Raw genomic sequence first — 13,645 nt, forward strand, 5'->3', positions numbered from 1 at the left:
TGGAGATTACCCCTTTAAGTCATAATCTGTAAAACGGGAACACAACTGGAGACACTTCGTCATTTATGGATAAAGAATGTCTGTGATAACTAACTGTACATTATTTACAGTCAGTTATCTACTGCACCATCATTTTGTAGCAAACATAACGCTGCCTCCATTAATGTTTACATGTAGATGTTTGTGACGTCTACGTTTGCCACACTCATGCATAAGGACAAGCTGTTGAAATCGGTGTAAGCCTCACATTGTGTTTGAATTACTGTTTAATAGTTAAAACCAATTTCAAGTTTCATGATGTATGGAAATGTTAACAAACACCTGGTTTGGAGTAAGTGTGAAGTTTAAAACCAGAGACTAGTTTACGTCATGACGATGTACCAAGCACCAAGGGAGGACAACAGATACACACATGATACAGGGATTTGTGTTTTACATTGAACCTAACAATATAGCTGCAACCTGCTTCACCCAGATTGCTCAGTTGGTTCATGGAGCGTAGTTGGAGCAAGTTGTTAATGACACTGGGTTGTGGATTCCACTCACATATACAGTACTGAATACACTGTATGTGGTTAACTGTAGGACGACAGTAACTTAAGATACATCTAATCTTCTCTTAAATTACACCCCCACCACTGCACTGTCTCCTACATTGGATCCTCAGGAGAGAGACGGATGCTACATGGGCTGTCCAAGGCCTTCAGGTGAGCCTAGGGAATAGTGAACCAGGCCTATCCTATCGTTAGCTTGATCATTTCAATGTAGAACTACAGTACCTTACAACGGCTCCTGACTAGTTTTAAATAACAACAACCGCCAAAAAATGACAATGACATCAACAAAAAACAACAACAAAATGTAAGTACACATAATCTATCGTGGAACTAAGGGACAAATCCTAACTTGAGATCCAAATGTGTAACCAAGACTTAGCTTATGGATTGATGTCAATGCGAAATTCACGTTATCTCAAGACATCAAGTTACGGTTTGTCCCTAAGAGAAGAAACCCGGGTCATGTTCATCAAAGCACACAATGGGAAAAGTTTTCAAACGTTGCAGCGGAAAAAAGAAAATTAGCGTTTCTTATTGAACAAGTTCAAGTAGTCCCTACCTGTTTCAGTCCATCTGGTGCCTAATGAACACGAGCCAGGTCTCTTGGCCCAGTCTAGTGAGTGGCCAGCCAGTGGCTTGGTGAATACAGGGCCAGCTGAACTAAACACAAGAGAATATACAGGCCCACTTTATCTGGATAGTCCCCTACAGATCTACATGCTCAGACTACGTACCAACTACCATTTAGATGTATTACATGTCAACTGCACCTCTGTTAACATGCAATAACAAAGCCCTTACAGGTCTTCTAATGTATGTGTGTGTAAGTACTGTATGTATGTCACAGGCGGCTGGTGGCACCTTAATTGGGAAGGATGGGCTCATAGTAACGGATGGAACGGAATAAATGGAATGGTTTCAAACACATCAAACATTTGATACCATTCCATTCCAGCCATTATTATGAGCAGTCCTCCCCTCACCAGCCTCCTGTGATGTACATACATTCTATCTATGTAAGTAAGGGAAAGGGGGATACCTAGTCAGTTGTTCAACTGAATGTATTCAACTGAAATGTGTCTTCCGCATTTAACCCAACCCCTCTGAATCAGAGAGGTGAGGGGGGCTGCCTTAATCCACATCCACTTCTTCAGGGCCCGGGGAAGAAGATCAGACATGTTCTGATAGTTCACTGAGCATCTATAGACAATCTGACAACAATGACCTTTCCACATAAAGAGTTATCACATATGTTAACGCTAATGGTAAATCACACTGTACAACAAACGTTGATGCGACAGGCTACCCACCGAGAGACTCCCCAGACTTCCAAGTCCCTCGCTTTGGTTTACAGCAATAAAACAAGTTACAGAAGGTTTTCAAGTCTTCATGACAACAGCAAGCTTATGATCCCACTTGAAATGGTCTCTGCACTCATTTCCACTTGTTTTCTCCAAAATTGAATGTCCTATAATTAATAATAAGAATCTGAATAATTCAGTAGAAACATCCGTAACTCTTTACTTAAAGCCTGCCGGCATAAAGACCTGCCACGAGACCCTTACAATATTTAGTATCATCTCCTCAAGCAGGTTAAATAACAGACATTTTGAGTCGGTTAACATGCTGATACATAGAGAGACATATCATATCATAAGCCTTATTATAACACATTATAAAGGCTCATTCATGCTTATAACGACTTACAAAGCATTATACCCGCAAGCTTTAAGTCAAGTGTTACAGAAGCATCTAAAGTCGTAGCCCTAGGTGAAGTGTGTGTCTGTCTGTGTACAGTATGTGTGTGAGTGCTTTCATCATTAACTCTTGCGGGGTGTTTTGTTGGCGTAGAAGTCTCTGCAGGTGTCGCAGCAGCGCTGGTACCATCTCATGTCCTGGCACAGGTTCTTCTCTCGGATCACACGGCAGTACACAGTCCACTGGTCTCCTGTGCACTTGTAGGTCAGAGCAGCTGGAGAGGAACAGGGGCACAGGGGCCACGTCAACAGACAGAGAAACACAGTACACACATGTACACACATGTACACACATGTACACACATGTACACACACACACACACACACACACACACACACACACACACACACACACACACACACACACACACACACACACACACACACACACACACACACACACACACACACACACACACACACACACCACACACTCTCTCTCTCTCTTTCTCTGTCTGTTTCTGTCTCTCTCTCTCTATCTGTCGCTCTCTTGCTCTCTCTCTCAAAAACACACACACACACACAAGGACACACACAAACTATGTTACCTAATCTGGGGGAGGTGATGGTGTTGACGTTGACTTTGTCATTGCAGGCCTCCTGGTGACAGGGCCGGTAGGTGGGTGGTCTGAACACCATGGGGCAGTCATTACCGTGGCGACCTGTCACTCTGTGCATACATTGGACCACTCTGGACTGCAGGCCCTTCCCACAGGATGATGAGCACTGGAAAGATCCAATCACTTGAGTTACTTTCTCTTCCAAACTCGAGAGGAAGTATTTTGACATTGAGAGCCATTTGTAACAGTCTTCCATGTCTATGTCCTAGACTTTTTAGGACATAATCACTTCCTAATATGTTTACCACTCACATTTTAGGTAATTGCCCTATGATAGGAGCCCTATGTACCCTGGTCAGAAGAAGTGCTTAATTTAGGGAATATGGTGCTATTGGAAACACATCCATTGTTTATAGGGGGCCAAATCACTTCATGACTGAATGTGAGAAGAGACTAGACCTGAATAACAGATAAAGGTGTGGTGTGGTATTTACTAGTGGTAAAATAATCCCAAACAGGCCTAATTACAGATGGAGGCTGTGTTCTATGTTTGAATAGACTGATTTACGAGTCCTAAATACCCTGTCAGAGTGCTTCGTCTCAGTAGTAATATATGCTCTGAGGCTAAGATCCATCTCTGTCCTCAGGCTCTTCCCCTAGCTCCTATCTCTTCAGTGATCACAGATCTGAAAGGACTAGATAGGTCTAAGTAACAGTATAGGTGTGACCACCACTTTGGCTTTTTAGGGATGGAGCCATCACCATATAGCTTAGACCTACCCAAACCAATCAGATCTGTGAAGAACGAAGAGGTATGGGGCTTGGAGAAAGGACTGGAGGTAAGAGGCTTGGAAAAGGGGCTGGAGGTAAGGGGCTTGGAGAGGGGGCTGGAGATAAGGGGCTTGGAGAAGGGGCTGGAGGTAAGGGGCTTGGAGAGGGGGGTGGAGGTAAGGGGCTTGGAGAAGGGGCTGGAGGTAAGGGGCATGGAGAGGGGGATGGAGATAAGGGGCTTGGAGAAGGGGCTGGAGGTAAGGGGCTTGGAGAGGGGGCTGGAGTAAAAGGGCTTGGAGGTAAGGGGCTTGGAGAAGGGGCTGGAGGTAAAGGGCTTGGAGAAGGGGCTGGAAGTAAAGGGCTCGGAGAGGGGGGTGGAGGTAAAGGGCTTGGAGAAGGGGCTGGAGGTAAGGGGCTTGGAGAAGGGGCTGGAGGTAAAGGGCTTGGAGAAGGGGCTGGAGGTAAAGGGCTCGGAGAAGGGGCTGGAGGTAAGGGGCTTGGAGAGGGGGCTGGAGGTAAGGGGCTTGGAGAAGGGGCTGGAGGTAAGGGGCTTGGAGAAGAGGATAGAATAAGGAGCTGGAGATAGGGGCTGGAGATAAGGGGCTTGGAGAAGAGGCTAGAATAAGAAGCTGGAGATAGGGGCTGGAGATAAGGGGCTTGGAGAAGAGGCTAGAATAAGGAGCTGGAGGTAGGGGCTGGAGGTAGGGGCTGGAGGTAGGGGCTGGAGGTAGGAGCTGGAGGTAAGGGGCTGGAGGTAGGAGCTGGAGGTAAGGGGCTGGAGGTAGGAGCTGGAGGTAAGGGGCTGGCTGGAGGTAAGGGGCTGGAGGTAGGAGCTGGAGGTAGGGGCTGGAGGTAGGAGCTGGAGGTAAGGGGCTTGGAGAAGAGGCTAGAATAAGGAGCTGGAGGTAGGGGCTGGAGGTAGGAGCTGGAGGTAGAGGCTAGGAGAAACCAACATGGAATGGGGCCAAAGAAAGAGGACTTTGATATTCTAAGCTCGGAAACACCAGAGGTAACAGACAACGGATTCCCATTGTACACAGGCCTGTGCCTTGGCAGCCAACAGCTATAGCCTCGTCCAATGATTAACTCTGAACAACAGTGGTTCCCAGGTCCTCGATTCAAGTAGGCGGATTTACTATTCACTTCACAGAGAGGCAATTAGTGGAAGCCATTTCAATAGCTATTGTAAACGGCCCGGTGTTCTACCAAAGGACTTGTTGACTTGACACTGCTCAAAAACAATCCGATTATCATGATCCCACATCTCTATCGGTACTTAGAATGATTCTCAGAAGGTTTTTTCACCAAGCTTTCATTATCGCTGATGAACATGATCACAATGAGATAAGTCTATGAGGTAAGGCCCTGGAGAGACACACACACACACAGAGGAAAGCACACACATACTGCCAAACACAGACACAGACACAGACACACACACACACACACACACACACACACACACACACACACACACACAAACACACACACCACTGCTAAAACACAAACAAACAAATGAAAACACAAACAAAGAGACAGAGAGAACATTATCTGAAACATCATTAGGAGACAAGCTGATGGGGACAGGATCATAGCAACACTCCCATAAGACTTTATCTGTATCCCAAATGAAACCCTATCCCCTATAGAGCCCATAAGGCTTTGGTCAAAAGTAGTTCACTATAAAGGGAACAGGGTGGCGTTTGGGATGCATCCTAGCTCTAATATCAAAGCCACATCCCTAGAGGCATGACCTCCTCATAACTCACAACAACACCACAATTGAATCAGCAGCTTATCTGAATGATATTCTAAGACATGCTAATAGACTTATGGTCTGATTGTGGTGGGAGGAGATGAGGAGAGCCGGTCAGTTTATTGTCCAGCGTTGGGGGAGTGGGACAGGAGGAGTAATTTGAGGACTTTAAAGGGGCAATCGGGGATTCAAAGAACAACAACAATGGACACCCCACCACTTACCTGAGTCATTAGTTTTAAATTTCAGAATTCCCCTTTAACCTCATTAGGAGAGAAAATGAGGTAATACATTCAGGATGGTTAGAGGGTGGGGGGGAGTAACACAATTAGCACAGGGTCAGAACAACACACCAGATATAAGCCCGGCACTAAATAGCGGCCAACAGTTATTTCCTGTTATTAGATTTCCAAAATGAGAAACTGACCAAGACGCTGGAACCTGAACGTCCTTTCATCAGGTACGTGACATAGAACTTTCCAGACAGAAAATGGGTGGCATGGTGGAAAGTCCCATCCCCAGCTCTCTCCACCATTCCCAGCCTTCTTCCCCAGCCCCATCCCCATCTCCCCCAGCCCCATCCCCATCTCCCCAGCCCCATCTCCCCCAGCTCTCTCCCAGCCCCATCTCCCCCAGCCCCATCCCCAGCTCTCTCCCAGCTCTCTCCCATCTCCATCCCCAGCTCTCTCCCATCTCCATCCCCAGCTCTCTCCCATCTCCATCCCCAGCTCTCTCCCAGTTCCATCCCCAGCTCTCTCCCATCTCCATCCCCAGCTCTCTCCCATCTCCATCCCCAGCTCTCTCCCAGCTCTCTCCCATCTCCATCCCCAGCTCTCTCCCATCTCCATCCCCAGCTCTCTCCCAGCTCTCTCCCAGTTCCATCCCCAGCTCCATCCCCAGCTCTCTCCCATCTCCATCCCCAGCTCTCTCCCATCTCCATCCCCAGCTCTCTCCCAGCTCCATCCCCAGCTCTCTCCCATCTCCATCCCCAGCTCTCTCCCAGCTCTCTCCCAGCTCCATTACAGAACACCTGACAGTCCGATCAGAGGCTCCTCTACTAGGTGTGTTAACAGGGAAAGGTCAGTGTCGGGTGGCTTTCATTTAAAAGCCCTTTTAAAAAGCCTGTTAGAATATGTGGAGGTAGAGGAACAGTAGTCAATGTCTGCGTCCCAAATAGCACTCTGTTACTTACAGTAGTGCAGTACTTTTGAACAGAGCCCTATGGGGCCCTGAATAAAAGTAGTGCACTATATAGGGAATAGGGTGCCATTTGGAACACACAGGTGTTGTGTACCTGGAAAAGAACACCTTGGGAAGATTAAAGGAATTCCGGCAGGAGCTCTGTCAGAATGTCTAAATGCTCTGTCAGAATGTCTCTCCACCATTCCCAGCTTTCTTCCCCAGCACCATCTCCCCCAGCCCCATCCCCAGCTCTCTCCCAGCCCCATCTCCCCCAGGCCAATCCCCAGCTCTGTCCCAGCCCCATCTCCCCCAGCCCCATCCCCAGCTCTCTCCACCATTCCCAGCTTTCTTCCCCAGCCCCATCTCCCCCAGCCCCATCCCCATCTCCCCCAGCCCCCATCTCCATCCCCAGCTCTCTCCCAGCCCTATCCCCAGCTCTCCCCCAGCTCTCTCCCATCTCCATCCCCAGCTCTCTCCCATCTCCATCCCCATTTCTCTCCCATGTCCATGCCCAGCACTCTCCCAGCTCCATCCCCAGCTCTCTCCCAGCTCCATCCCCAGCTCTCTCCCATCTCAATCCCCAGCTCTCTCCCAGCTCCATCCCCAGCTCTCTCCCAGCTCCATCCCCAGCTCTCTCCCAGCTCCATCCCCAGCTCTCTCCCATCTCCATCCCCAGCTCTCTCCCATCTCCATCCCCAGCTCTCTCCAGCTCCATCCCCAGCTCTCTCCCAGCTCCATCCCAAGCCCTCTCCCAGCTCCATCCCCAGCTCTCTCCCAGCTCCATCCACAGCTCTCTCCCAACTCCATCCCCAGCTCTCTTCCATCTCCATCCCCAGCTCTCTCCCAGCTCCATCCCCAGCTCTCTCCCATCTCCAACCCCAGCTCTCTCCCAGCTCCATCCCCAGCTCTCTCCCATCTCCATCTCCAGCTCTCTCCCATCTCCATCCCCAGCTCTCTCCCAGCTCAATCCACAGCTCTCTCCCATCTCCATCCCCAGCTCTCTCCCAGCTCTCTCCCATCTCCATCCCCAGCTCTCTCCCAGCTCTCTCCCATCTCCAACCCCAGCTCTCTCCCAGCTCCATCCCCAGCTCTCTCCCATCTCCAACCCCAGCTCTCTCCCAGCTCCATCCCCAGCTCTCTCCCATCTCCATCTCCATCTCTCTCCCATCTCCATCCCCAGCTCTCTCCCAGCTCCATCCACAGCTCTCTCCCATCTCCATCCCCAGCTTTCTCCCAGCTCCATCCCCAGCTCTCTCCCAGCTACATCCCCAGCTCTCTTCCATCTCCATCCCCAGCTCTCTCCCAGCTCCATCCCCAGGTCTCTCCCATCTCCATCCCCAGCTCTCTCCCAGCTCTGTCCCATCTCCATCCCCAGCTCTCTCCCATCTCCATCCCCAGCTCTCTCCCATCTCCATCCCCAGCTCTCTCCCATCTCCATCCCCAGCTCTCTCCCATCTCCATCCCCAGCTCTCTCCCATCTCCATCCCCAGCTCTCTCCCAGCTCTCTCCCAGTTCCATCCCCAGCTCCATCCCCAGCTCTCTCCCATCTCCATCCCCAGCTCTCTCCCAGCTCTCTCCCAGTTCCATCCCCAGCTCCATCCCCAGCTCTCTCCCATCTCCATCCCCAGCTCTCTCCCATCTCCATCCCCAGCTCTCTCCCATCTCCATCCCCAGCTCTCTCCCAGCTCCATCCCCAGCTCTCTCCCAGTTCCATCCCCAGCTCCATCCCCAGCTCTCTCCCATCTCCATCCCCAGCTCTCTCCCAGCTCTCTCCCAGTTCCATCCCCAGCTCCATCCCCAGCTCTCTCCCATCTCCATCCCCAGCTCTCTCCCATCTCCATCCCCAGCTCTCTCCCATCTCCATCCCCAGCTCTCTCCCAGCTCCATCCCCAGCTCTCTCCCAGTTCCATCCCCAGCTCCATCCCCAGCTCTCTCCCATCTCCATCCCCAGCTCTCTCCCAGCTCTCTCCCAGTTCCATCCCCAGCTCCATCCCCAGCTCTCTCCCATCTCCATCCCCAGCTCTCTCCCATCTCCATCCCCAGCTCTCTCCCATCTCCATCCCCAGCTCTCTCCCATCTCCATCCCCAGCTCTCTCCCAGCTCCATCCCCAGCTCTCTTTCATCTCCATCCCCAGCTCTCTCCCATCTCCATCCCCAGCTCTCTCCCAGCTCTCTCCCAGCTCTCTCCCAGCTCCATTACAGAACACCTGACAGTCCGATCAGAGGCTCCTCTACTAGGTGTGTTAACAGGGAAAGGTCAGTGTCGGGTGGCTTTCATTTAAAAGCCCTTTTAAAAAGCCTGTTAGAATATGTGGAGGTAGAGGAACAGTAGTCAATGTCTGCGTCCCAAATAGCACTCTGTTACTTACAGTAGTGCAGTACTTTTGAACAGAGCCCTATGGGGCCCTGAATAAAAGTAGTGCACTATATAGGGAATAGGGTGCCATTTGGAACACACAGGTGTTGTGTACCTGGAAAAGAACACCTTGGGAAGATTAAAGGAATTCCGGCAGGAGCTCTGTCAGAATGTCTAAATGCTCTGTCAGAATGTCTCTCCACCATTCCCAGCTTTCTTCCCCAGCCCCATCTCCCCCAGCCCCATCCCCAGCTCTCTCCCAGCCCCATCTCCCCCAGCCCCATCTCCCCCAGGCCAATCCCCAGCTCTGTCCGAGCCCCATCTCCCCCAGCCCCATCCCCAGCTCTCTCCACCATTCCCAGCTTTCTTCCCCAGCCCCATCTCCCCCAGCCCCATCCCCATCTCCCCCAGCCCCCATCTCCCCCAGCTCTCTCCCAGCCCTATCCCCAGCTCTCCCCCAGCTCTCTCCCATCTCCATCCCCAGCTCTCTCCCATCTCCATCCCCATTTCTCTCCCATGTCCATGCCCAGCACTCTCCCAGCTCCATCCCCAGCTCTCTCCCAGCTCCATCCCCAGCTCTCTCCCCAGCTCTCTCTCAGCTCCATCCCCAGCTCTCTCCCAGCTACATCCCCAGCTCTCTCCCATCTCCATCCCCAGCTCTCTCCCATCTCCATCCCCAGCTCTCTCCCAGCTCCATCCCCAGCTCTCTCCCAGCTCCATCCCAAGCCCTCTCCCAGCTCCATCCCCAGCTCTCTCCCAGCTCCATCCCCAGCTCTCTCCCAGCTCCATCCCCAGCTCTCTCCCAGCTCCATCCCCAGCTCTCTCCCAGCTCCATCCCCAGCTCTCTCCCATCTCCAACCCCAGCTCTCTCCCAGCTCCATCCCCAGCTCTCTCCCATCTCCATCTCCAGCTCTCTCCCATCTCCATCCCCAGCTCTCGCCCAGCTCCATCCACAGCTCTCTCCCATCTCCATCCCCAGCTTTCTCCCAGCTCCATCCCCAGCTCTCTCCCAGCTCCATCCCCAGCTCTCTCCCATCTCCATCCCCAGCTTTCTCCCAGCTCCATCCCCAGCTCTCTCCCAGCTCCATCCCCAGCTCTCTTCCATCTCCATCCCCAGCTCTCTCCCAGCTCCATCCCCAGGTCTCTCCCATCTCCATCCCCAGCTCTCTCCCAGCTCTCTCCCATCTCCATCCCCAGCTCTCTCCCAGCTCTCTCCCATCTCCATCCCCAGCTCTCTCCCATCTCCATCCCCAGCTCTCTCCCATCTCCATCCCCAGCTCTCTCCCATCTCCATCCCATCTCCATCCCCAGCTCTCTCCCATCTCCATCCCCAGCTCTCTCCCAGCTCTCTCCCAGTTCCATCCCCAGCTCCATCCCCAGCTCTCTCCCATCTCCATCCCCAGCTCTCTCCCAGCTCTCTCCCAGTTCCATCCCCAGCTCCATCCCCAGCTCTCCCCCAGCTCTCTCCCATCTCCATCCCCAGCTCTCTCCCATCTCCATCCCCAGCTCTCTCCCAGCTCCATCCCCAGCTCTCTCCCATCTCCATCCCCAGCTCTCTCCCAGCTCTCTCCCAGCTCCATTACAGAACACCTGACAGTCCGATCAGAGGCTCCTCTACTAGGTGTGTTAACAGGGAAAGGTCAGTGTCGGGTGGCTTTCATTTAAAAGCCCTTTTAAAAAGCCTGTTAGAATATGTGGAGGTAGAGGAACAGTAGTCAATGTCTGCGTCCCAAATAGCACTCTGTTACTTACAGTAGTGCAGTACTTTTGAACAGAGCCCTATGGGGCCCTGAATAAAAGTAGTGCACTATATAGGGAATAGGGTGCCATTTGGAACACACAGGTGTTGTGTACCTGGAAAAGAACACCTTGGGAAGATTAAAGGAATTCCGGCAGGAGCTCTGACAGAATGTCTAAATGCCGGACTGAAGTCCCTTCTCAGTGGGAATGGTGAGGTAAGGTGCATCTCAAATGACACCCTATTCTCTTTATAGTGCACTACTTTTGAACAGAGCTGCATGGGCCCTGGTCAAAAGTAGTGCACTGTATATGGCAGTGTTTCCCACGTCATTGGAGCCCAGGGAGCAGTTGTTGGGGGTTAACTGCCTTGCTGTAGTGCTCCTGAATTAAGTGATACTTACTACTAACAGTGTGTGTGTGTGTGTGTGTGTGTGTGTGTGTGTGTGTGTGTGTGTGTGTGTGTGTGTGTGTGTGTGTGTGTGTGTGTGTGTGTGTGTGTGTGTGTGTGTAAACAAGGGGAGAAAATAAAATGCAGCTCTGTAATTGCCCGTTTGGATTAACAAACCCCCTCTAGAATGTTCTGATGAAGGATTAGTGGAGATTACTGTTAATGAGAACTGGGCTATGGCGTGTACACCGTCTGCACACACACTGACAGACAGCACACACACAAACACACACAAAACCTTCAGATGTTCTCCAGCTTGTCTGATGATGACTGAACCAGATATGCTCACGCAGCCCCCTCACAGAGCTCTAGGTAGACATTACAGATCTAGGATAAGCTTACCCTGTAAGTCCTTACTTTAAGCATCAGGGAAAGAATCTCAAAACAGACCTTAGATCAGTTTCAGGGAGAAACTTAAGTATATTCCCTCATGTGGAATCATAGGTAGAAGTTGTCCCTAGCCACTGATACATTCTAACAGTTATGGATAGGATTGGAAATAAAGCAATCTGATCCTAGATCTGTAGTTAAATAAGGGCAGAGGAGAGGGGTGGACGCACTTTCCTCAGCATCCTGGGGGGAAACATACACTCACTGTCTCCAGTTCCACACAGGGAGAGAAATGTAATGGTCCTCCCCCTGACCTGCTGTAGTGACCCCGAGACTGGCAAATTGCAGATCTAGAGAATTGCAGATCTAGGATTAGATTGCATTCTTCCCGATCCCAACCTTAACCGTTAGAATGGGGAAATAAGATCTGACCCTGTATCAGGCAGCTGAACAAGACACTCCATATGATAAATGACATGCATGTCAAAAACAGACTGACTCAGTTTGTACGATTGGGAAATGGAGACGCACTGTAGATTTTCAGTTCGGTAAACCTGTTTCCAAGACCGTTCCTCGAGTACAACCCAGCCTTTTCACTTATTTGATTTTACCAGCAAACTAACACACTAGATTTGACTGGGCAACTAATCATCAGGCCCTTGATTAGTTGAATCAGCCAGTGCTGGAATAGGTGGAACTGGGGTTCATCGAGGAGAGATTTGGCAAAGACTGTCAAATAACACTCGTGTAACTAAGTTGGAACTGGGGTTCATCAAGGAGAGATTTGGCAAAGACTGTCAGATAACACTCGTGTAACTAAGTTGGAACTGGGGTTCATCAAGGAGAGATTTAGCAAAGACTGTCAGATAACACTAGTGTAACTAAGTTGGAACTGGGGTTCATCGAGGAGAGATTTGACAAAGACTGTCAGATAACACTAGTGTAACTAAGTTGGAACCAGCAGGTTACCTCCATACAATGCAAATCACTTCCATGTGCTTTGAGGTGAAGTAGTCTTTATTATAATGAACTGGCTGAATACAGTGCTTTAACAACGGTGTGATATTGACGTACCCTAACCATTAAGACATTTTTGACATACAACTAGCCAGTACTGTCACCATCCCTAAAATCACTATGCTGATTGGCTGACAGAGGTGGTATATCAGACAGTATACCACGAGTATGACAAAACACTTATTTTAACTGCTCTAGTTATGTTGGTAACCAGTTTATAATAGCAATAAGACATTTCGGGGTTTGTGGTATATGGCCAATATACCACGGCTAAGGGCTGAATCCAGGCACTCCACGTTGCGTCATGCATAAGAACAGCCCTTAGCCGTGGTATATTGGCCATAAACCACACCCCCCCGTGCCTTATTGCTTAATTAATTAAGACTGAGTGGTTCAATCCCTGAATGCTGATTGGCTGACAGCTGTGGTATATATTGGTCATATACCACACCTCCTCGGGCCTTATTGCTTAATTAAAGACTGTGTGGTACCCTCTATCTGAAATATTCCAGTCGAGGAAAGAGTAACATACCTTGGGATTACCATATCTAAGAATCAATAGGAAAGATGCTCATTAAACTTAAATCCCATTATTGAACAAACAAAACAAAAAGAGGTTGAACCACTTGTTGCAGAGGGATTCCTCCTTGAAAGTTTGAGTATTGCTATGAATATGGTGCTAGATTAAAAAAATAAAAAAATACTTTGAATAATACTTTGAAGGTAAATTGGGCCAAACATTTCTTAAAGAATCCAACTTCAATTTGGAATTTCATCCCTCATTATATCTTCTCCTGTTTTGCTGGCTTCAATTACATTTTGCTTTGTAACTATAACATTAATAAGATTAAAAATGATCTGCTTTCATAGACACACGAGCCTTGGTGTGGTATTAAAATATAAACATCACTGTCACGCTGGTATGACGGGTCGGGGGACAGGCGCAGGAATGCGTAATCATTTTTTTTTATTAAGCCCAAATTACGGCGTGGCGTGTAAAGGCACGGGGACGAAGACCAAACAAAAGAGCGAGGAGTACCTCGAATAAATAACACATGCGCACAATGATTAACACACGGGACGAGACCCGTAATCATCTGCGCAATCCACAATGGCACGAAAGCCAAAACACACAGCACAGGTACTCACACATACCAACGGACATAGTAAC

At 49.8% G+C, this 13,645-nt stretch overlaps 1 protein-coding gene across 4 annotated transcripts in view; it reads right to left on the reverse strand.

Moving 5' to 3' along the window:
* Positions 1-237: 237 nt before the first annotated feature.
* Positions 238-13,645, reverse strand: part of LOC110506903 (A disintegrin and metalloproteinase with thrombospondin motifs 17) — a 188,897-nt gene continuing 175,489 nt past the window's right edge. For all 4 annotated transcript variants that reach the window (XM_090222882.1, XM_090222880.1, XM_090222881.1 and 1 more), the window contains 2 exons: positions 2,863-3,040; positions 238-2,529 (listed from right to left, as the gene is read on the reverse strand). In XM_090222882.1, the coding sequence (XP_090079008.1) occupies positions 2,378-2,529; positions 2,863-3,040 (330 nt within the window). In that variant the 3' untranslated portion in view covers positions 238-2,377. The remainder of the gene's footprint in view (positions 2,530-2,862; positions 3,041-13,645) is intronic.

This window comes from Oncorhynchus mykiss, chromosome 26 (genome assembly GCF_057628025.1).
Source record: "Oncorhynchus mykiss isolate SJ-2025 chromosome 26, ASM5762802v1, whole genome shotgun sequence".
Classification (NCBI taxonomy): Eukaryota; Metazoa; Chordata; class Actinopteri; order Salmoniformes; family Salmonidae; genus Oncorhynchus; species Oncorhynchus mykiss.